We start from the raw sequence: 23,772 nt of genomic DNA on the forward strand, positions 1-23,772 counted from the left end.
AGTGTCTTTAGTTATTGAAACCATTTACCAGACTCAATCACACTGAATTGATTGTAATATTCTGGGCTGATATTGTTTAAAATACCAATTTGGCCAATTCCCAATACCCATTTTGTGCCAGGAAAACAAATCATTATAAAAAAAATACAAAAAAGTTAACATAATTCAGCCCTCCATTTCACTGTCTGAATGAGCATGGATTCAATCATACACACGACCTTTTAATATAAAATTCTCACATGAAAAAGATTCCTTTTTAAAAAATAAATAAAAATAATGCTTTAATGCAACAAAATATTAAAACACTATCCACTACAATTGGTAAATTTCACCTTATTTTTTGTTATAAGGTGAAAAATAAGTGGAAATCATTGCAGTCAAGGCGAATATCGGCCAATAACTAATGCTTGGCTGATAAATCGGTGCATATGTACACTAGTCAAAACATAGCCTTTATTCAAAGTAAGGCTGCGTAACTATGACAAAAGAAACAAAACATTCCTCTCAGAACTTAAATTCCTAAGCATTAAAATGCACCCTTGTTCAATTCAATGTACTTTGCAGTTTTTCTGCTACAGCCTCACTGGTCTGCAAAGTCTGGTCTCTTATGGCAGCTAATGTTAGCAAACTTTAGAGAGATTTTGCTGTGCAACATTATTCGGCCAGTTTGCTGCTCTTAGCTCTTTCTTTGTGTTTTATCATTGTTGTAATTGCCACAACTTGTTTTGGTATCCAAAAGTTAGTCTCTATTTAAACTTTCTTTGCTAAATTAGTTTCATGTAGCACAAATGTGATCTTTCTGAGATGAGATCTAACCCCTGATTTAATTTATACTAGCCAGTTAAAATGACATTGCAATACTGTAAGTGGGGGACATAATTGACAGGTCATAGTTCAACTACATTATTTGTCTTGGACTCACTAAAAATAGCAGAAAATCAGATGGATGCTTGTCCAGATAACTTTGTTAAAAGCCTTATTGGGTGATAATAAAGCACAAGGTCATATTTTATTTGTTCTGCTGACTATAAGCTTCAATGTATCCACTGTATTTTGTAGCACTGATAATGGGAATAACCCACTAACCACATAGGCCAAAACTGATGCATTGCATACTCTGAACAGTATTTAAAATAGAAAAGGTTTGGAAGTGGCAAGCAACCAGAACCAGAATTCCCGTTTGACTATCTGAACTTTTTAATCCAGGCCATGAATATCCACGCTCCAAAAACATTGTCCTTGATAGTGATGGGAAGATAACTGTGATCTCTCTCATCTGATTTTTAGATCTGTCTGTGTATAATCGGTTACAATAACACATGTCCAGTCCACTAAATAAGGAATGACATCAATGCAGGTGTGATTACTCCGGTCAGAGCTAAAACCACTTTCCTCACTGCTGAGTCTGAGCTTTCATGTGCATCAGCATGACATATATTATGTAGATTTAATCTGTGTGTGGATCCGAGCTGAAGTCCTGTTTCCAAATGAACTCGGGGCAATACTGGTCGTCATGGTTACAACTGGCAGAGCACGTGTAGACAGCCAGTGTCCCCCAGTCGATACTGGCTCCTGTCGAGTCCACACGCAGACTGTTTAACAGCTGTGGCATCACCTAAAGACACACACATGATTATTACATGTATATGATAAACACACTGTGCAACAACGGGACTGTTACCTGTGTGGAGAGTCAATGACACAAACTGTCACATAAATAATCCAGCACTCTCCGTTTTTCAACAAGCTGAGGAACTTTTAAACATCCACCGGGTCGCCACATTTTTTTCCTATAATGGCCATGCCACGACCTGCCCTTCAATAGCATTCACACACTACTTTTGGCCAGGCGTCCATGTTAACATGTACAGGTCCTATACCCTGACTAATCAGCTATCCTAACCTTAACGAATCCAGGTCAATGCCTGACCTTAACCAATTGAGCTGCCTATTGAAGGGCGGGTCTTGGCGTGGTCATAGTAGGAAAAACTGTTACTGGCACATACATGGGCACACCAGTGACACCTGGAATACCAAATACTGAAAACTCCCTAGCTCCCATGAGGTTAGGACTAGAGTTCTGAAACTTTATAGGGGTATTGTTGACTAGGTGTTGAAGGTATGTGTTGTGTTCTGCATAGTGTGGCACAAAGTATTTAGTTATTGTTTTTTTCAAAAAAGGTTTTTTTAGACATGACCAAAACAACTATTTTGAACCATGTGTAAACTGCTGTAGTGTATGTTGTGTTTTAATCCCATGCTAATCAAGCACATTCTCAAAAACTAGAAGAATGTAGATTTAAAATGAAGCCTCATACATGCATTTTGCCCTTGCATTTCTTCTGTTATAAGCTTTTCTCTTTGGGAAAGGGAAATAGATGGAAATCAAACAAAAGAGGTAGATTTGAACAGGTTAAGCCCATCATCTGATTCATCATTGTGTTTTTTATTCAATTATGCAATTATAAATATGTTATGAACAACACAAATGAGTAGTAATCAGAAACATTTTATTCTACAACATTTCCACAACTCAAAAACAGGTGTTGATTCACTTAGTCACTCCGAATAACAAAATATACCTTAACTTGGCTTCTTTCCCATCTCCAACATGTACACACAACTTTATATACTTGGCCCACGATAAAAGCATGTTGGCATTCAAGACTGCGGTGTGTGAAAAGGTGGAAGCTAGGGCTGGGCATCGACAACCGATTTTACTTGGAATAGATTGTTGTTGTTGTTGTAGAGGATTTGGTTAAAAATCCAATCATTGCTTCCCAATTTAATATGCTCTAGTTTTGGTTTCCAAAGCAACCAGGTGCTTTTTGTGTTGAAGCCTTGGAGCACAGCAAGCAGCGCTCTAGTGGGGCTGTATTTTACATTGAAAAAGCCCTGTAAAACTGCAAAATAAAACGTTCCTCTTATTTGTGAAAATAGGCATGTGACCCGTTTCAACTCCACCCCTCAAAGAATCAGAATCGAGAATCGATAAGAACTGCAATTGAAAGGGAATCAGGATTGTTAAAATCCAAACGATGCCCAACCCTAGTGGAAGGAAAAGAAAGGACTACCTGAAACTCAAAAGTCCTCTTGGCGCCACAGGTGCACGCTGGGATATCTTGATCTGAAGGGATGTGCTGAGAAGAGACCCACAAGGGTCGGCCCTCTCGACTGTAACGCACCACCTGAACAGAACATAACAAAACAAAACATTGGGGGACGGACACAGATGCATCTGTAGATTGTTTAACTTCACATTGTCAGTGTGAGGAGTGACTCAATTTGACTGCGTGCATTCAAGTCTTTTCCATATTATTTTTTTCTTCTACCTGGTGTGGTTCGGGTGCGATCCTCTTTTTAAACCGCTGGAACACTTTGTTGTCTTCAGTCTCATGCATAGCCATCTCCTCCAGGTCTGTCTCTGCCAGGGCTGTAAAAATAATGTCAGTGATTTACTTCAATAATGTGACCAGTATTGTTATGGTTATCAGACATAATCAAAAGCTTACTTTCTGCTACGGAGTGACAATCAACACTCGCTTCCTCTTCTTCAGCCTCCTTTGTGTCTTCCTTCTTCTCGTCTTCTTTTTCCTCAGGTTCAGTGACCAGCTCAGACTCAGGGAAGAGGAAGGTAGAGGTTGTAACAATGGACGCTTCTATACAGACAGACAAAGACACAGCAGAGACATTAGGTCTTCCTTGTGGCAAGAATTGACAAAAAAGTCACCACTCTCAACTCAAGCTGCAAAACGTACACGACATCGGAGTGTATATAACTGTATGCGTAATTTCTCATCCAATACACACACCTTGGTTGCAACACTCCCTCTTGTGTGTGTCTTTCCAGTGGAGGGTCTGGTGGTGTTTTCCACAGTACGTTACGGTGTGACAGCGGGAGCAGGCTTTGTTGCCGGGGCAACCGCACACCCAGCATAGTTTAACTCCAGAGACGGACAGCACACTCTGGTCCGGTTCAGGATCGCTGGGGGGTTCATCCTCTGAGGGTTAAAATACATTAAAAAAACTTGACAAATAGAAATATATAACTTTACATATAATCCCCTTGAAAATTCTTTCCTACCGTGCTGTATTAATGCTTATGTATCAGCTCTCTAAACATATAAATATTGATATATGAAACATCTCAACTCCATGTATGTAGCACTATATATCCTTAATTTAACCAGGTAAAAGTCATTCATTGAGATTAACATCTTTGTCAAAAGTGACTTGGCAAAGAGGGCAGCATAAACATCGTTACGACAATAAATACTAACAAACAAACATAACAGCCACACACTACGAATAAGAAAACTATAAATAGGTACCATATTTAAACAATTTTGGGGAGAGATTTTAGGAGTAATCACATTTACCCAAAGCAGCATTTTCTCAATCCTTTTAAAATGTCTTTAATTCCCATGGCTGACAAAGAATTTAACTTTTACTGACATCCTGACCAAATACACCAACCTGGTGGAGGGTCGTACGGGTAGAACTCGTTCTTCCTCGGTAGCTGGCTTCTGAGAACTGAAAGGAAAGAAGGATAGAACACAATGTGTCAGAAAACTTGACAAAACTATATTTACTCTTGAAAAAAGCCCCCGACAAAACATAAAAGGGTTTCAAAGTGTGACGAGGAGAGGACGTGGGGAAGGGAGCGAATAAATCAAAGCAGATCAAAAACTATAGAGTTAGTCAGTTCTGTTATCGACAAACATTAAAGGAACAACAAAGCTACAGGTACCTTTAAAACAGCGGCTGGCGTTGCACGTGTAGCACTCATGAGTTTTGCAGCAGAACAGGAAGAGCGTTCTGTGGAAACTTCTGTCCTGACCAGAAATGGGTGCGTAAACCTGCAAGGAAGATGGAGGAGGTAACTGTGTGTAATGTGTGTAATAACAACAGAGTAAAAACATTGCGGAATTAATAACGTATACATTATTATTATCTGGTTTTATAAGGAAACGGGCCGAGATGGGTTTAAAGAAGTTAACTACTTGGCAGACATAAAAGAGAGTAGAATTGCCAGTTTGGGGTTAACTATTACTTTGAAAGGCAATGTGCCTTATATCATATTGTGTCTCTGCTTTTACATGAATTCCTAAATTTGTACAAAAGTCCCTAACAAATGATAATACAAGTGTAAGACCAGCAGACTCAAGGACTACTTTGTCCCTCATGCCATTATACTCTACAACTCCTCAATCGGGGGGAGGAGGAAAGAGGGTAAATATAGTAAAGAGGACAGTACATACACACACATACCTCTACTTACATAAACACCTGGACACTTGAACACTTGACTCATAATTTATGGTAAATGTCTTTTTATAGCCACAGGTTTTATTGTTGTTATTATTGTTATTATTATAGTTGTTTTTATTTCTATCTTTATACTGTCTTCTTTTCTCTCTAGATTGTATTTTTTCTTTTTCAGGCTGAAAACTGCTACAGGAAATCTTGCTTTGAGTCATCCCAAAAAGAATTAATAAAGAGAAGTCTAAGTTTTTCGTGGAAATTTACTGTTGAATTGTGTGTGTGGGCCAGTGTGTTAGATTCAAATATTTTATTAGGTTGTTCCCTGTCTTGATTGTAGGGTTCTGTTTAAAACTTAAAATGACTACACTAACCTGCAACAGGAAGGCCATAGGCAGGCGACATATCTCACACTCGAGCTCGGCCGGTGAGGGCAGGCCTGTCTGCCTGAGCCACGCCGGTTTCCCCCCGACTTTACTGGGGAACTGCGGGGACAGAAGCCGCCACGGCTCCGCCTCCTCCAGGAAACCCAGAACTACCTCCGCCGAGGACAGGCTGCTATCACCGGACATTTTAGAAAGGAGGTTATCTGTCTGTCAAGTAAACAGTTATGTTAACTAACGTCCAGAAGAAACGAAGAGCTCTTCCAACTTCTCACAACACAACCAGTGACAGAGAACACAACACATGAAGCGCAGGTGCATTTCAGAAAAACGTCCGTGATGAAACACCGACCAGCTGATGTTTCGTTCCACAATCTTCGAAGCTCTCGAAGCTTTAGACAAATTATTATACACTATCATATAGAAAAGTATGTGTTTGGGGGAACATGGTATTTAGTAACTTACCTGCCACTCTGAGACCAAAGTTATTTTTATTTATTTTTTAAATAAGGTTTTAATGAGGTTTTATTATTGTGTAATTTCTTTTTCCCACTCTGTCCACTAGATGGCGGTCAGTAGCATGATAAAAAAGTTTCTAAGGCTAATTAAATCTTGGGAAATTTAGCAATTTGTTTGAGGTCAAAAGAGCTCAGCACGACAACAGTGGTGGAAAATAAGTAAATACATTTATTCTTACTTACAAGTACTTTACTTCGATACAATTTTGAGTTATCTGTGTTTTGATTGAATATTTCAATTGTGTAATACTTTCTAACACACGTCATGCAGAGGGATATATTGTAGGTTCCTTTACTCTGTTATTACTATCACTCTAGATAGAAAGACAGACTGTATTTAATTGTACTGGACAAGTAGAAGTAAAAAGAAGAAAGGCAGGGAGGGAGGAAAACTTAACTTTACGTATAATTCTGATGATTAGGCTTTGATGAAAGATCTGAATAAATATTTCCTCTCACTCTCTCTCTCTCACTCGCTTACTCTCTCTCTCTCTCTCTCTCTCACACACACACACACACACACACACACACACACACACACACCACACACACACACACACACACACACACTCTGATGTGTTTATGATGTCATTTAAAGGGGAGTTTGGGACGGGTCTGTCCATTGGACGACTGGACGGACAAAGACTGTAACAAACGGCTAACGTCAATTTAATCTTCGCTCTTTTAATCATCGGACTTCAATTCACGTTTAAATCCTCCATGACGCTTAAAATGGACACCGTGTCAGTTTTGGGGTTGTGTGTGGTGAACATAAGTTCAGACGTTTTTGTAATTTAACCATGGAAACAAAAAGCAGGCGGACAGCGGCGACAACAAAAAGTCAGTTGACAACCCGCGCTGTAACCCGGCAGATAGTAACCGAATAATGGACGATGTGAAAACTGGCCCGAACCGGGACTGAACCTCCTGCCCGGGTCTCCTCAGGCTACATGTCACCCTCCTCTCCGTGCCAGATGCCTTCGCGGGGCGACGGGGGCTATAAGCCGGCACCGGTGTCCCCTGCTCCGCCTGTCCCACCGAGGAGGGTCAGGGGCTCCGGCAGGACGCGGCGGTCCGGAGCAGGGTTGGGGTCAGCGGGAGCCGGAGCAGCGGAGAGGCGGGTAAAGTGTGTGCTGGCGGGAGACGGAGCTGTGGGCAAAACCAGCCTGGTAGTCAGCTACACCACCAACGGGTACCCCACCGAGTACGTCCCGACCGCGTTTGACAACTTCTCAGGTAAAGGATAAGTTATGTAGGCTAATTCATTCTAAACAGCTGCATGAACACGTTTGACCATCTAACTGGAAAGAACTAACTAACGTTACCCGACATCAACGCTGCATAGTAAAATGTATAAGACATTACAGCTATCAATAAGTTTGATCAATGGATTCATCTTTCACTCTGTAAAATGTAATGTAGTTTACATAACATATGTGAGTTAATAGTTTAATTCATGATGTAACCACTTTAAATGTGTGACCACAGAAATAGTTTAGACTTTTTCAATGACTTCAACAAATGCCCAATTATCAAATAGAACAGATTAATATTGGATTGACCATTCAGACTAATCTTTCCTTTACTGTCTTCAACTTAAAGTAAAATAGTTACCAGCTGGTGTCATTGGATTATGTGATTGTGTAAGATACAATTGGGCTTATGTGTTTTTCCATTGAATATATACACCATGTGAATGTGTGTGTGTGTGCGTGTGTGTGTGTGTGTGTGTGCGCGTGCGCGTGTGTGTGCGTGTGTGTGTGTGTGTAGCTGTGGTATCAGTGGACGGGCAGCCAGTCAAACTACAACTCTGTGACACAGCCGGACAGGTCAGTGACACACACACACACACACACACACACACACACACCACACACACACACACACACACACACACACACACCACACACACACAGATGGGGAGAGAGAGCAACAGCTTTTCCTGTTGTTATTTTACAACAATGCCCCTGACCAGAGGAAGTGATGAAGAGACAACAATAGTTTTTCTTTCTTTCTGTCTTTCTTTCTTTCTTTCTTTATTTCTTTCTTTCTTTCTTTTTTTCTTTGTAAGGTTTAAAGTAGTGTAAAATAACACAAATTATTTTTGTATGTGGCATTTTTGCCTTTATTTGTTAATTGACACTGTACAGCTTGACAGGAAGAGGTGGTATGACATGCAACAAAGTTCCCCAGTTGGAATCAAACTGCTGTGGTTGTATGGTATCCCCCCCAACCATTAGGCTACCCCACAAAGCTTTTTTAATTGGAAACTAAAATAGTCTTTCCCTAAACTTAACAACAACAACATCTAGTTTTTTTTCACGGCAACTCAAAAATGTTACTAGAGTGCAAGTACATTTAAGTTTTTCTGCTCTATCCACATCTATTTTATCTAACAGAAGAGTGACAATGTAGACTGACCAACGTGGTGTGCATTAAGATAATCGGCACATAGACTGAGGCTAGTCCTAAACTAAACATGTTTTACAATGGATAGCTCAGTTAGATTCCGTGTTAGTTTTGGTGGGCTAAGGGTCTGTCCAGGAAACTGTCTGGTAGGTCTTTCCTAGGAAAAAAAACCTCAGGCACACAGGAAGTGATGCATTTTACATTTTACATCTGTTTGCAACAGCAGCACCAGCTTTTATCTGAAATAAATACAAGAGAAAAAACTTTCTTCTAACTAGTGTTGAACGGTACTTTATACATATTTTCTCAACAAGTGGTTTCAACTAAGCACCAAGTTTCACATATCTATCACAGTCTTATGAGAGACACATCAGACAATCCTTTCACATTAAAAGTGATGGAATTGGAACTCAATACAATTATAGATGATGATACATGGGAAGATATATGTAGGCGAGTCATAAAGGGATTGAAAGTCCATGTGGAAAGAATCTGATTGGAAGTTGAAGATGAGATTTTTTAGGACCCCTCTTAGGTTTCCATGTTTAAAACAATACCCCCAACACTTGCTGGAGAAATTGTGGTAGGGTGGAGACCATACCCCATATTCTGGGACTGTCCTGATACAGACATACTGGAAAGACATTAAAGAGGAAGTGGACAAAATCTTCAAATGGATTGCCCCTTGGACCCTTTGTTTTTCTTATTAGAGATAATGCCTGAGACTTGCTCTCCAAGGACCAAAGCTACATGCTACATATTTGTTAATGACCGCAAGAAATTGATTACTATTAATTGGATGAAGCCTGGCCCTCCTACAGTAGCTAGTGGAAACAAAAAATTAAACAGGTCCACACAATGGAAATATGACTGCTATTTTACAGCTGAAGGTGCCCGTGTTTGTGAGAAGATGGACTCCTGTCATTCTAGGCCTTGATCTAAAATAATTTAAACATAATGATGTGTAATGGTGTATTTATCCTATATCTATGTAGCCAATATGGTTGTTGAACGAAGCTCAACACAGGGTGACCCTTTGTGTTTGTTTTTTATTTTACTTTATTTTTTTTTTTGTTGATTTAGAAGAAAAAAAAAAAAAAAAAAGTTTAATTGTCTAAAATTGCCTGTAATGTTCAGTTTGGGCATTAAAGTTCAAAAAAAAAAAAAAAAAAAAAACTTTCTTCTTAAAATGAGCCTTAACTGGTTATACTTTGAGCTTATGTTCACATTGAAACACAAGCTGTTAAAACGTTACCCACTCATGTTCTGTGAGGGAGCAGCTGTTTGTCTGTACCAGTGTGTTTTCAGATGTGATGGCAGAATGAATGCGAGGATCACAGGCAGAGCAAGGGTGGAGTCCGAGAGAGAAAGTCAGAGCGGAGAAATTAGACATATCCTCGTAGTTTATCGTCTGTTATTAAAAACAGATCACTCAGTAGCATTAGTAATTGTGTTGGGATAAACATGCTTGGCAGGATGTACTGCATCAGCAATACTTCTGTCTTTCTGTCCAAATACTCTTTACGCATTGCTGTGCTGGTTGGTAAATTATTGCCTTTCTTTTTGTGAAATTTCTTCATCCTCAACACTTTTCTCTCTTTCTCTTGATATCTTCCAACCTTTCCAGGATGAGTTTGACAAGCTGCGGCCTCTGTGTTACACCAGTGCAGATGTGTTCCTGCTGTGCTTCAGCGTTGTTAGTCCCGCCTCCTTCCAGAATGTTCCTGAGAAGTGGGTTCCAGAGATCCGGAGACACGCACCCTTCGCTCCGCTCGTCCTCGTTGGGACGCAGTGTGACCTCCGAGAAGATGTCAAGGTGGAGTTTATGTATTGACGTGGAGCAAAAGTACTTGCCGTACGCCAGAAAAAATAATGCCATCATTCTGACAAACGTGAAACAAAACCACTGGCGTCAAATTAAGGTTGCACGTCTTTATGATCGAAATGACAATTTTACCATTGCATCACGTTACTTTAACAGGCCTTTTTCACAGCAGATATTTTAACTTGTAAAAACAGGAACATTACTGTTAAAATAATGATAACTGTTGTATTCAAGTGTCCCTTTATGCCATGACAATGTGACAGTTCAATCACACACATTAACACATTATTTGTTTTATTATATATGTATGTATATATATATAATATATGTATATACACAGTGGGGTTTGAATGTTTGGGCACCCCAGGTAGAAAGTTGAATTAATGTGCATTAGGAAGCCAAGAAAAGATGAAAAAATCTCCAAAAGTCATCAAATGACAGATCAGGCATTCGTATAATATGTCACAAAAAGTTAGATTTTATTTCCATCATTTACACTTTTAAAATAACAGAAAACAAAAAAATGGCGTCTGCAAAAGTGTGGGCACCCTGCAGAGTTAATACCTTGTACTGCCCCCTTTGGCAAGTATCACAGCTTGGAAACGCTTCTTGTAGCCAGCCAAGAGTCTTTCAATTCTTGTTTGAGGTATCTTATCCTATCTGTCATATGATGCCTTTTGGAGATTTTTTCCATCTTTTCTTTGCTTCTTTATGCACATTAATACTAATTTTTACCTTGGGTCCCCAAACTTTTGAACCCCACTGTGTGTATAAATATATACTGTATATGTATGCATATATACTGTATATTGTTATTAATATAGTATTTGCCGAAAATGTCAATGCCAATTTTAACTCTGAGGATTGATTTTGCATGTGAATCTTTCCTTTCTCCTTGACTAATAAATTAGCAGATACAAAAGTATATTAACAGAGTGTTTTCCTCTTCTCTTCAGGTTCTCATTGACCTGGCTAAGTACAGGGAGCGACCTGTGAACGCAGCAGATGCCCGGGACTGTGCAGTGGAGATCGGAGCTGTGGCTTACATGGAGTGCTCTTCCCTGACCCAAAAGAATTTGAAAGAAGTGTTTGACACGGCCATACTGGCCAGCCTGCAGAACTACAGCTCCCAAAAACACAAAAGAGGGAAACAGAAACGACGAAAAAAGCAAAGGCAGACACCGGACAAGATGAAGAGTCTGTCTAAGTCATGGTGGAAGAGGTACTGCTGTGTGGCCTAGAGCAGACGTGTGAGGAGTTTGGGTCAAAGACTCGGATCTTCTGTTGACTTTATCATGGTCTGGATTTAGCTGGGTTTAGGTTCTGCCTGGACTGCCTGGTGTTGAGCAGGACCTCAACTGGACCATAGCTGGGAACCAAAGTAAGACTGTTATGGATCTAAAATGTTTTACTTTTTGTTTTAATTCAATGGTTTTAGTCTTATCATGGATGAGATTTACTACTGAGCCCCAGCTTGGTTCTAACAAACCCTGCTTTTAAAATACAGTAATACTGCAGTGGTACTCCTGCCTCTTCTGGAATAAAACTGATAGAAACAGGGACTAGCAGAAGACCCTCTAAATGCCATAGTAGATGGGGCGTTGTTGCTTTTTATCAAACCGGACTAGATCTGAACAAGAACAGTTTTGTCTGTGTTTAACACATAAAAAGCAAAAGTATTTAGTCTGGTGTTCTCGTAATAACCTTCCCAATCTTGCACAGATTTATGTGTGCTTGTCATGCAGGTGGGAAGGGAGCTTGATTTACTGAAACTGCATCTAAACTTCCATTGTCTAACATGTTTCCAACACTCATGAATAGAAAGAACTGCTGACTAAAATAGAGCGTCTCTGAGACAAAACCTCGTCCTTATTTACATATGAAAAGTAGTTTTTTGGATTTTCTGTTATGATCACCCGGCATGATTTAAGTCAGAACTTGGTAAAAAAAAAAGGTGCAGGCTATAAACCTTATCTGAAACCTGGACCACGGTTGACCTTTTATTTTAGTCTTGATCTGAACTATTTATGGCATCATGTCTGGCTTGGTTTTTAGTGTGATTTCCTCTACATCCTGCGTCAGGTTTCCATTGATAGCTATGGTCATTCATCATCTGTGTACTGTGGTGGTGGACTGTAGACTGGCTAGCGTGATGACATTTTATAATTCCAGTGTTGTTCTCTTCTTCTTCATGTTCACATAGTTCCACAAGCCACAACTTTGCTCAGTATACTGTAGCCGAGTGACTTCTCCCAACCAGTAATCAGTATGTTGCAAGGCAGGCACATACTAGCTTATATAGGTTTCAGATATATGTACTGCTCTGTGTGTGTTTGATTTATCAGACACCTAAACAGCCTCACTGTAAGTGTGAGCACTTAACAGAATTAAATCAACAAAGTGCTCTTTGCATGTGTTTAAATTTACAGAATGGGCTCAGCTGTTACTTTCTGTAGGTTTGCAGTGAGAAAATAATTTAGAAGAAACTGAAAAAAACAAGGTTTTATTTCTCAGCTTTTCAATGCAATTTTGAATCTAAGACTGTGAAGTTTGATTTCTGTACATATTCTGTGAAATACTTTCTTCGTAGTTATGAACTACAGTTTGATGTTTGTTCCCTTCACCCAAAATAGACTTTATTTCAGTTACCATTGATCGCTTCTATCATTCTGCGTCAATAAGGCTTTGATACTGCAGAGACATTTGTCTCTGTATGCTCTGTACTGTATGCTCTGTTAGTTCTGCAGCCACTTCTCTCTCAAATAGATATATGTTGCAAAGCAGAAATAAAAAGGCAACTTAAACAAAATGTGTGGATGTCAAACACTCAGATGCAACACCTGTCTTTGTACATTTCAGTTACTAAAACCTATTATTTCTCTACAGTGCCTTCATCTGACTGGCTCTTTGTATTAGAGTCACTGCAGCAGAAAGGAAAAGAGTTTGCAACCAAGTTTCAGTATGTAATGGATTATTTAGTGTGCAACATAATTACATAATAATTCATATCTATCAGACATGAACACAAAAAAACTAACATTCTGCTGCTTTTGTTCTAAGTAATTCATACCAAATATTCTAACCCTGTGTTTCTAATGATATTCCTCAAAAATTCAGCTATAACGCTGCTCTGGAAGGTTTTAGTCTATCCTGAGCTAAGTGTAGGCTCAAAATCCTGTTAACTTTTGAAAAATTGAGGCAAATTCTATAATCTCTTTTTCTTTAAGAGCTGACTAGTCACAATTTTCTAAAAATGAGTATTATTCAATGTGACTTCTCTACTGGTGTGAAATGGAGTGAGCTGTGGTAGGTGTGCCTTGAAATTCATTAAATAATACCTCTCTTTGAAGGTAACTTTTAAAAATTAGCTATTGTTTTCCGTCTCTAACTGAGACAAGACTGCCACTGCCAGAACATGCAGAGTCATAGTTGATCATTTGTGTGATTCCCTAGACTTCTGTGGATATTTTCACCCAATTTGTTAACTAGTGGCTTTTAAATAAATCTATTAAGCACTACTAAATGTCCCAAGACACTGAACACAACTACACCAGCACCACAATTTGGTTCCTCCATGACTTGTCTGCAAAGATTTCCCTGTGTAACCCAAACTGACCTGCTGATTTTTCTACAATCTGGCTACAAGTTGTGTACTACAGTATTACATGTACACACAGAACTTAATCTAAAATGTATCTCAACTCCAAATGTTGATTTTAGGCCTGAGTGCAAAACTGAGACTCCAGATTTGAACACTGGAGTTATTTGGTAGTTTTCCACTGAAGATGTTACAACTGCGAGTGAATGGGTTCACTGTCTTGACGTTTTACTCATGATAGCAAATGCATTGTTTCCTGCTTGGGGAAAAAGCCATAATAAGTTGCTTGTCTTGCTGTTTGTGTGCAGTCTTGGCTGATGGTAGATTTAAGTAGGGTAAAGGTCCCACAGACCATTATGATAACTGGCATTTCCTCTGTCAGGTCTCATCACTTTTACCTACTTACATGTATGATTATGGAGGGCACAATAAGTTTCTCTTCAGAAACAATATAAACCTGTTTTAGATTGTTCCTGTTTAAATACAATAAATAAGCACTAACGAAGGAAACTATATCTTGCATGTTTCTCACAGGATTTGAGACTGATTTTGTTTTGTTTCTCATGTGTCTGTATCCAGCCTGTAACTCCCGGTAAATTAAGATTATGCTATAATCTTTTAAAGCGAGCCCATGCCGTCCATTCGCCACAAGGGATATAATGTTATGTACCAAAATGTTGTTTAACAGTACCATAGAGAAGACTCATGCATTTCTAACTGAAGTTAGCAAAAGCTTCTGATCATACCAGACCAAGTAAAGTTGTAACAGTAAAACTCCCGAGTATATTGAATGAAACATTGTGCATTCCTTTGTCTATGCATTCAACTGTTCATATGTAAGATTGAAATTGTCTTATTTCTTCTTTCAAAAGTGGCCAGAATAGACTGGTTGACCTGCGGCAGTGTATGTCCTGTATGACAGATGAACAGCTTTGTAACGTTGAACAGATGGGTCTCCGAAAGTGAACTGTTGTGTTTAAAGAGATTCAGAGAAGAGACACGATGGGGATTGTCCACTAGGACAATCAGACAGACAAAGCCTGTGTTTTTATTTTGAAAGTTAGGCAGAAAGGTTAATGCTCTGTGTTTGGAATAGGTGCAAAGTCTGGATGTGGGTTGGACAATATTCAATGGATGACTTCAGTTATAGGGATTCATTTGGTGTTGGAATTTACTAACCAAATACAAACTTTTTCTGTATGTGAATGGCCTTGGATTACTGTAAGAAAATCATTTATTTGTAGACTTGAAACTAAATTCCCACACATTCCTAATTGTTAATTGCAATGAGAGTGTCCCATAGAGTCCAGTGAGTTTAAACAAAAGCAGACAGCCTGGGGAAACAGACAGAATTCTTGAGATTTCATTGTTTTATTGAGGTCGATACACACTAAAGCACACCTGAGCTCATTCACATGGCCCACCAGCTGAGAGCTTCTCTGAGGAAACCACTCAGCCTGTGTGAATCATATTTCCTGCATGTAAAAACATTGTAACAGAGATCCCGCTGCTGCAATCTGCTCACAGTGAACTCTCTGTTTTACTGAGGATGTCAGTCAAGAAAGAATTGCTTGTACAGAAGTTTATACCCTGAGAAATAAAAATTATTTGACATAATACATGCTGTGTTTTGTATATGGCTCATTTCTCAGTGGTGGGACTGGGAATGTGTGTGTGTTCAAATATAACTCCTTGTGAGAGCCCACAGGCAGCAAACAAGAACAGGTTTTTTTGTTTTTAGATAAACACCTGTAGATGGAGTTTCTCGATATCCTATGTGTTTATGTTTGTGTCGATTTCACAAATTTTACTGAAAAGCAAATTGAAATAACATTCAGGATGGCCAGTAGCAGGTAAACGCACAAAAAGCAGGCTCCGTCACACAACTGCTTATTTAACAAATGTTTTTTGTCGGTATGTATACTGCATATTTGGGCTCCAAATTGAATGTGTTTTTTTATGATGTTGTGGAGGAAGGAATGAAGTTTTGGATTTTACTGTGCACTTTGTGATAACCAAACCTTTGTGCAACCACCATGCTGTGCTCAGCTGATGCACTGATAATTTGTGAGCGATGTTGGGGAGTTTGAAGACACACACACACACACACACACACACACACACACACACACACACACACACACACACACACACACACACACACACACACACACACACACACACACACACACACACACACACACACACACACAGACCCTCATGGATATACAAGAGCTTTATTTTGAAGGATGTAATGTGACATTTGGTTAGTGGCATGTCTCTGTTCTTGGAGGGCTTTGCTCTACCTGACAACACAGAGTTAGTACATTATAAAAAGGCCAACTTTGTTCTGGATGGATCAGCTGCTTTGTGACTCAAGCAGTGCCAGGTCCCATTTACTGATATTAACCGGCTGTTATTCTCCTTTGTCAGTGGGCTACGCACTGACTCTTACAAATCAGAGCCTATTTTCCAAAATGTAATAATCATGAATTAAAATCTAATATCTGCTAGAGAAAAACAGCACTAGAAGGACTGTAAATAATTTGCAAAATGTTTTATTGTCTTGGTCTAGAGTCAGCAGATTGTCACATTTGATTTGATTCTCAAACCTCACAAGGCTTGTAACAAATTATTGTGTAAAAACAGAAAAAAATCAATCTTTAGGCAGAATGTAATAAAATGTCCCCCCAAATGGGTTGTAAATCTTATCAGGCCTATTATTAATGAATCATGTAATAACACCTAACAAACTTAGCAGATGTTGATACAACAAACTGCACCACTACTGAAACCCTTCAACAACTGTGAACATATGTAGTGCCGACCTGAAAGTTAAAATGGAGCCACTGCCTACATCATTGTATGAAATCAGGCTGATAAATTGTTACCGTATTAGTTTAAAATGGTTTGCAAAGCTTTTCTAATGTGTTTTCATCATGTTGTGATATCATGGTGTTCACATCTTGTGCTCTTTTAGAAAGACATCTGTGGCCACATCCTGTGTTTAGATGTGTATCACTTGCTTTTTAGTCATTTACGGACTTCTAATTGTGATATAATAGATGCATTATTCGGCAATTTATATGTTGCAGTTTTATGAAACACATTTACTCAGTCAGACAGGTGTTTAATTTTATGGTGGTATTAACACATGGAAGGAAAGACAGAGATACAGAGGGACATAAACTTGTTTGTAACAAACACTAAAATTAAGTTTGGCTTCTTATTGCGAAATGTTACAGTCACATGTGCAAGCATACACACAGAGCTGCCAGTACTCAAGACGATGGTCTAAGGCTCAGTTCCAGCCCATTTTGTAATTTTATGGCCTCTCTGTCTCTCAGTGTGTGTGTGTGTGTGTGTGTGTGTGTGTGTGTGTGTGTGTGTGTGTGTGTGTGTTACATAATATAAAGAGGGGCCAGAGAAACATCAATGCTGACTCTTAACGAGCAGAGCTGAAATACAATCTCCACTTTCCTAACATGCTATAAACCCAATCAATGTGTGTAGACAGCTGCTGTGTGTGTGTGTGTGTGTGTGTGTTTGTGTGTATGTGTGTGTGTGTGTGTGTGTGTGTGTGTGTGTCTGTGTGTGTTCAAAAAAGAGACAGCGGTTAAGAGAAAGCAAAGAAAAGAGCATTAAAAGGGGTGACAGACGGTGAGGAGAACAGATAAATGATATAGAAAGTGACGGAGTGACAGAAACAAAACTTCACAGTTGATCACATCATTTAAAACTGCTCCTGCTGCATTAATCACTGGGAAGCTGATTTGGGCGTTTATGGACAGTACAGTGAATGTGTGAACTAATTTTCTCCACCACAATGTGGTTAAAACAAGTTCAAGTACAGACACAGCTAACTAAACAGATTCCAACAGACTGACACATACTGTAATCTTTTCTCAATGTGCGTTATCTCTGTCTCAGCTCATACAAACTTTTCCTTCCTTTCTTTATCACTCTTTGTTCTTTTTGTGTATTCCTGTTAAACACATTCTCTCCTTCCCTCTCTTGGTCTCCCTCCCTGTCGTTCATCTTCTGCACCACCTCTTGCTCTCCATCTCTACAGGTTGTTTATTTGTATACCCTGGTAATGATGCGTTTGTTTGCATACAGCGTTCAAAGTCCACAGAGTGTCATGTGGAATGTACACAGTTGAGAAACAGCGTGGCACAAACAGTTTACACCCCCACAGCTCCCTCACACTCACCTCCTCTCCACATACATCTGACCACAGCTGACCACTGCGTTTACATTTGCACATTACTGCAGATTACACCACCTACATCACGGTCAAGGTTAACATGCACTACATGTACTCAACTCCTGATCCCGTCCCTGTATAAATGAAAAAACACGGCATGTCAAATGTCAATGTGCTAAGCAGAGTGAGACACGGTATTTCTAACACATCTCAGATAATGTCTGAGAACCTCACAGCAGCTACATTTGGGTTTCTTAGAATGACTCAAATAATGCAACATGAAAAATGTTAGCAAAAAAGTTTGAGGCCTCCACTAGTTTCAATCACCATTTTAAAAATATTTTTTTCAAGAGTATCAGGGGTCAGAGGGAACCTGGGTAACTCACAGCGTGCGCCCCAAAAGGCTCAGTCTTACCCCAGCTGCCACAAGTTTGATTCCGACCTGCGCTCCTTTGGTGCATGTTGTTCCCCCTTTCTCTCCGATGTCCTGTTTAATAAAGAAATAAAAATCCCCGACTAAAAAAGAACGCCAGTGGTCACAATGTCACAGAAAGTTACTATTTCTGTACAAGTACATGCTAATATACACTATATTAGGGTTTTGCTTAAATTAGTTAAACCTGCAAACCCACAGGTGTTTTCACTTGGCAGCTTAGCCCTCTGCACTGGTTAACGGTGAGCAGAGCTATGATGGGAACTACAGGAGGTCACTGGGCGTCATGTAGAAATAATAAAAGGTGGAATCTGTCCCACCCAAACGGGTACAACAAACATAACAGGAGAGTGAGAGAGATGTCACTCTATACATACTAACACAGCCCTGAGAGGAGGTGTCATCAGTCAAAATAAGTGAAATCACCTGTGTGGGTTTAATATAGGTGTGCAGGGCCTTTACATTTGAGTTTATCAAATTAACAATAAAACAGTTGATGAAAGTAATTGAAATAATAAGTTGTCTTTTCTTGTGAATGTCATAAAGGCAGAGTCACAAGAAAGGCTTAATTTGATAATTTTCTTTCAATCACATCCTTGTGAAACCCCAGTCTGACTTTCTTGTATTTAAGGTTGATTGGCACACTTGCTGTGACAGTACGTCTATTTACTGTGCAGCAGCCTGATAATCAGACATAATTGCCATTTTATGTCACTTCATTCAACTATTTGAATTAAAGTACCCAGAATTCATGGCAAATTAGTCCTGTTTATGACATAGTCAAGAACTACATGGCTCTGTGCAACAGATGACGTTAGACTTCGATCTGAAGGGAGGGATCTCAGCCACAGACAAAGTCGATCTTTGTGAAACCCTCCACAGGATACACCTACAGACCTTTCTCATGGCAAGCATGGCAGGAAAATCACAGGTGTAACTTACAACTTACAACTTACTGCTCAGGTCAATTAAGTGTCCAGTGAGGCATGACAGTGATCTGTATGCACTCTCTAGCAGGAACCTGCATGAATACAGTCATTGTTAAGGTTATTAATTGCTCTGCACCTGTGTTTTTCCTACCATGACGTGAGGTCCACAGTGAGAATATTTTTTTGACTGGTAATGACCAAGGTAAGTAATGATAGACAAAGCAGTTGAACTTTAACTGCATGTTGGTTTAAATGCTCCGGATGGTGAGTACGAACATCACATTTGTTATGTAAATGTGAAAATGATTTGGATGGCAGAGCCCCCGTGATCCATCCCTAAGACTCTCTCTTTCTCGCGTGCACGCACAGGCACGCTTGTGGGAAACAGGGATCAGTAACTGATACTGAGAGGTGGTAGAAAGCAGCCTCCCTCTGTGGCCTCTTAAACCAGATGTAACCAGCTGGCACACACACACACACACACACACACACACACCACACACACACACACACACACACACACACACACACACACACACACACCACACACACACACACACACAAACACACACATAGTTCACAGTGACCAGGCTTGTGGCCAGAACTTTTGTCTTTTTCTCAACTGTGTGAGCTGACACATAATGTAGAGAGAAAGAGAGAGAGAGAGAGAGAGAGAGAGAGAGAGAGAGAGAGAGGAGAGAGAGAGAGAAAGACCCACTTACAGCTGAGTTTTAAAGGCACTGCTTCAATACATCTCTGTAGCCAATGAATCTCTGTGAAGAAAACTGCTCCTCGAAGGTGTTTTAACAATAAGACTTTTATTGCATTACAGTTTTGATGGTTGAATGAAATGTTTGCATCATTATCTACATTTTTTTTAACAGACATTGAACATTGCACATTGTCAAAAATAAAAAGCCTTGGATGATGGGTAAGTATTTGTGTGTTTGTGGGTTTTTAGAAAGAAAATATGAGAAAGAAAGAAATGAGAGGATGTGTGCAGTTAGTTTAGGCCAAAACAGACAGAGGGGCGAGAAAGGGTGTGCTGTGTGATGTTGAAGTAGTAACTTCAGGGAGTCAGGTTCATTAGATAAGCCTATGAGTCATGGGAGGCTGATCCTGAGACCAGAGGGAGGATGACTCTTCAAAGTTTTTGTGTTTTTGTGGAAAATATGCTGAGTTTTGATTGAGAAATTGACTTGAGAAATAACGCCCGTGGTCTGTTGAACATTTCATCTAGAAATACAAGAAGAGTTTTCTGTATTTGCTCAAAAATAGATAGTCGGTGTGCAAACCCTGAGTGCCGTTAGAGCCATAGCCAGTGACTTGCTTTTAAACTTTGTTGAAACATAATCAACAAGAAATGCGCTACCTCAATATTTTAGATGAATTGACCTTGACCGTGACTTAAAGTTGCCAGTTTGAAACCCTGGACCATTTGCAAAAGGGGGCAAAGGCATGAACAAGGTGCAGTTTAAGTGCACTGTAACAAGGCAGTGATGCTAATGTTAGCATGCCAACATACTAAACTAAGATGGTGAACCTTCTAAATCTCAGCATGTTATCATTGTCACTGCTGAGATTAACATTTAACTCAAGCACTGCTGTGCCAAAGTAGCCACTGGCTAGCCGTAGACTCTTCTTGTTTTAGATCCAATATTGTTGATCCAACATTATAGTATGATGAGTACAAAGTGCAAGCTCTAAATCGTCTTTAAACATTTTTTTGGGATGGAACATATCCATCCATCTTTGTCCGCTTATCCGGTATTGGGTCACAGGGGGAGCAGTTCCAGCGGGACCCCAAACTTCCCTTTCTCGAGCCACAGTACGATTATGGATTATATAATTTTTGAGTGGCTGCTGTAATTAAAAAGATGCTGTCAATCAAAGTACTTTGAGGAAAATGAACAGCCCTTTCCTCTACCGTTAGTGTAACTTGGTAACTTGGTCCTATTTTCATTCTCATTCATTGTTAAGCACTGAAAAGATGCTATAAAATAATCTCAAAAATAGTAAAAGGTAAATTTTTGGGTTAAATAATGATTAGCAGTGAGCTCAATAACGAGATATTAGACGTCTGTTCATGTGACCCAGAGCTGTACTGGATATAGACCACAGAGCTTTTGTTACTCTTACTAGGACTGTGGTTTTCATCTTGGTCACAAGATGATTCATTTGTGGGGAAAAGCAAAATATATTCAATCACAAGATGAGCAACAATATCTATTACTTTTTTTATTTATTTTTTTAAACTTCATCTGTTGTATTCTTGTTTCAGTGGACAAAACTCTCATTCAACACACGACCCTTGACCATAACAGGAAAAACGGTCTTTCTCTGCCTTAATGCATGTGACAGCTGAACAACAGCTTTTTCACTGACAGAAAGCAGACACGTAGGTAACAGGGAGCATTCAGGAGCATTATCTCTGAAGACTCATAGGCCAGACTCAGTGATGAAACTAGTAAAAATGTCCTGAGTGTGGAAGCTCACACAGTGACTCCAGGGTAATTAGGTCATGTTATACTTACAGCTTTAACCAGCACAACCATTCACACCAATGTCTTATAATAAACACACTATTGTGTACAATGTGGTGGTGTTTTTGTTACTGTGCATGTAAATTAGGGATATTTACTGCAGCAGCATTATTGGACATTACTTCCCTTTAACGTCATGTTATCTTCCAGTGATCACAACATGTTTAACTACCACTAATGTTTTTCAAAATAAAGTAGGCTTGTATTTTTAGTGAGGGAACTGTAAGGGGCTGCAGCCTGAAATGTCCCGTGACCTGCTCCATGGCTAACTAAATAAAGGAGAGAAGGAACATGAAGGTGAAATAAAAGCCGTGACAGGACCATGTGTCAAAAAGATAAGATTGTCAGAGAAATACCATGAGTCTTAGAGGGGAAAGAAAGAAGCGTGAAAATGGATTTGCTCAACTTTTCTTTCTTCTAAAATACTAGAATTCTTACTACAAGGAGTCAAATCTAGCAGTTAGGCTGATACTTCAGCCTAAATGTTTTTTAGTGCCAAAACGTCTCAGATCTCTTCTGAATTGATGTCCATTTATGCACTGATCGTTGCCCTGCACGGTCTTTTCCCAACTGTCATAGTCTTGCTAAACATACTGCTGTTATCTCAATCCTTGCCTGTAATTGTGTGCATTGGTTTACACACATTAGAGCGTCCACACTTTCTCCTGCATGTAAAGTTGTCACTATTCTAATCCGCATGAATCCAAGTGTACAGACACATGTTCTTTGTTAGGGCCACAAACTTTTGATAGTGTTTGAAACTCAAAAGATAGATTTTAGGTGAAGTATCACTTTAAGACCCAATGCGATGTGTGGAATCAATAACTCATGACAGCCCCAAAATAGCAACAGTTCTTTATTTCTGATTCAGATTTATTTTGGTTTCTGTTACTGTAAAACAAATCCTGTTTCTCTGTGTACACAGAACAGTAGTCTGCTGCTAAGGTATTGCATACTGACTTTACTGTTAAAATGACAACAAGTGCTTGAATGAGGAAAAAAAAGAGCAGAGCAAACAAGATGGAGAAAGGGCAAATATGCTGAATAAACACAGCAACGTATCAGGGGAGTCAGAGGAGAGGTGAACATGTTTCTGAGAAAGAATGAGATTGTGAAGAAATATCTGGGGAGGTAAAAGCTGCAGTATGTCTGCTGATCAGACAGCTGCTGATTTTCACTTCTCTCTTATCTTTGACCGCACCCTGGTGTGTGTGTATGTGTGTGTCTTCTGTATTATACTGATGTCCTTATGTGTGTGATTCGGTTCCTGCAAGTGTGATTGTAGGTGATCAGCTGTGTTTTGAGACACACTTTTCACCAGTCTGAACAAACATCCACTTATATCACTCACTCAGCCATTTAAGAGCTCAAACTAAACGTGTTAAAACAGCATTTAGCTGTTATGATGAATGCAACTACAACAAATATGATAATAATATGACTTAAAACATGTTGAAGGATTGAATAAAAGGAAAGGAAGATCGATAGCGAGACAGGACAAAGTGATCAGAAAAGATGGTAATAAAAGGAAAGCAAGAAGATATTACTTATCATATAGTAAAAGAAAGGAGGGAACAAAAGAGGAAGTGAAGTGAAGAGGTGACAGGAAGTGACAGTAGGTGGAGAAGGAAAATGGGAGGAGGGGCAACAGAGAGGTGAAAGGGA

At 39.4% G+C, this 23,772-nt stretch overlaps 2 protein-coding genes and 1 long non-coding RNA gene across 3 annotated transcripts; 2 read left to right on the forward strand and 1 right to left on the reverse strand.

The window, feature by feature from the left end:
- Positions 1-403: 403 nt before the first annotated feature.
- pdcd2 (programmed cell death 2) lies at positions 404-5,977 on the reverse strand. The gene is made up of 8 exons (XM_032518131.1): positions 5,637-5,977; positions 4,751-4,859; positions 4,477-4,533; positions 3,813-4,001; positions 3,513-3,659; positions 3,333-3,433; positions 3,075-3,188; positions 404-1,615 (listed from the first exon to the last, which is right to left on the reverse strand). Exons 1-8 carry the CDS (start codon positions 5,832-5,834, stop codon positions 1,448-1,450), a joined length of 1,083 nt encoding a protein of 360 aa, XP_032374022.1. The 5' UTR covers positions 5,835-5,977; the 3' UTR covers positions 404-1,447.
- On the forward strand, positions 2,220-15,612 carry LOC116690951 (uncharacterized). The gene is made up of 3 exons (XR_004332396.1): positions 2,220-2,232; positions 12,042-12,045; positions 14,868-15,612. It is a non-coding gene; the product is annotated as an uncharacterized LOC116690951 (long non-coding RNA).
- rhoua (ras homolog family member Ua) lies at positions 6,733-13,266 on the forward strand. Its single transcript, XM_032518158.1, has 4 exons — positions 6,733-7,399; positions 7,934-7,992; positions 10,200-10,388; positions 11,354-13,266. Exons 1-4 carry the CDS (start codon positions 7,114-7,116, stop codon positions 11,636-11,638), a joined length of 819 nt encoding a protein of 272 aa, XP_032374049.1. The 5' UTR covers positions 6,733-7,113; the 3' UTR covers positions 11,639-13,266.
- Positions 15,613-23,772: the final 8,160 nt, after the last annotated feature.

Source organism: Etheostoma spectabile, chromosome 1 (genome assembly GCF_008692095.1).
Source record: "Etheostoma spectabile isolate EspeVRDwgs_2016 chromosome 1, UIUC_Espe_1.0, whole genome shotgun sequence".
Taxonomy (NCBI): domain Eukaryota; kingdom Metazoa; phylum Chordata; class Actinopteri; order Perciformes; family Percidae; genus Etheostoma; species Etheostoma spectabile.

Excerpts from the sequence above, each read along its gene's own strand:
- pdcd2 (XM_032518131.1), bottom strand. The coding sequence starts at position 5,834 with ATGTCCGGTGATAGCAGCCTGTCCTCGGCGGAGGTAGTTCTGGGTTTC. Across the intron at positions 4,534-4,750 it reads CGCCAGCCGCTGTTTTAAAG|TTCTCAGAAGCCAGCTACCG; the intron begins GTACCTGTAGCT and ends CTTTCCTTTCAG. Across the intron at positions 3,189-3,332 it reads TCGCACCCGAACCACACCAG|GTGGTGCGTTACAGTCGAGA; the intron begins GTAGAAGAAAAA and ends TGTTCTGTTCAG.
- rhoua (XM_032518158.1), top strand. The coding sequence starts at position 7,114 with ATGTCACCCTCCTCTCCGTGCCAGATGCCTTCGCGGGGCGACGGGGGC. Across the intron at positions 7,400-7,933 it reads CGCGTTTGACAACTTCTCAG|CTGTGGTATCAGTGGACGGG; the intron begins GTAAAGGATAAG and ends GTGTGTGTGTAG. Across the intron at positions 10,389-11,353 it reads ACCTCCGAGAAGATGTCAAG|GTTCTCATTGACCTGGCTAA; the intron begins GTGGAGTTTATG and ends TCTTCTCTTCAG.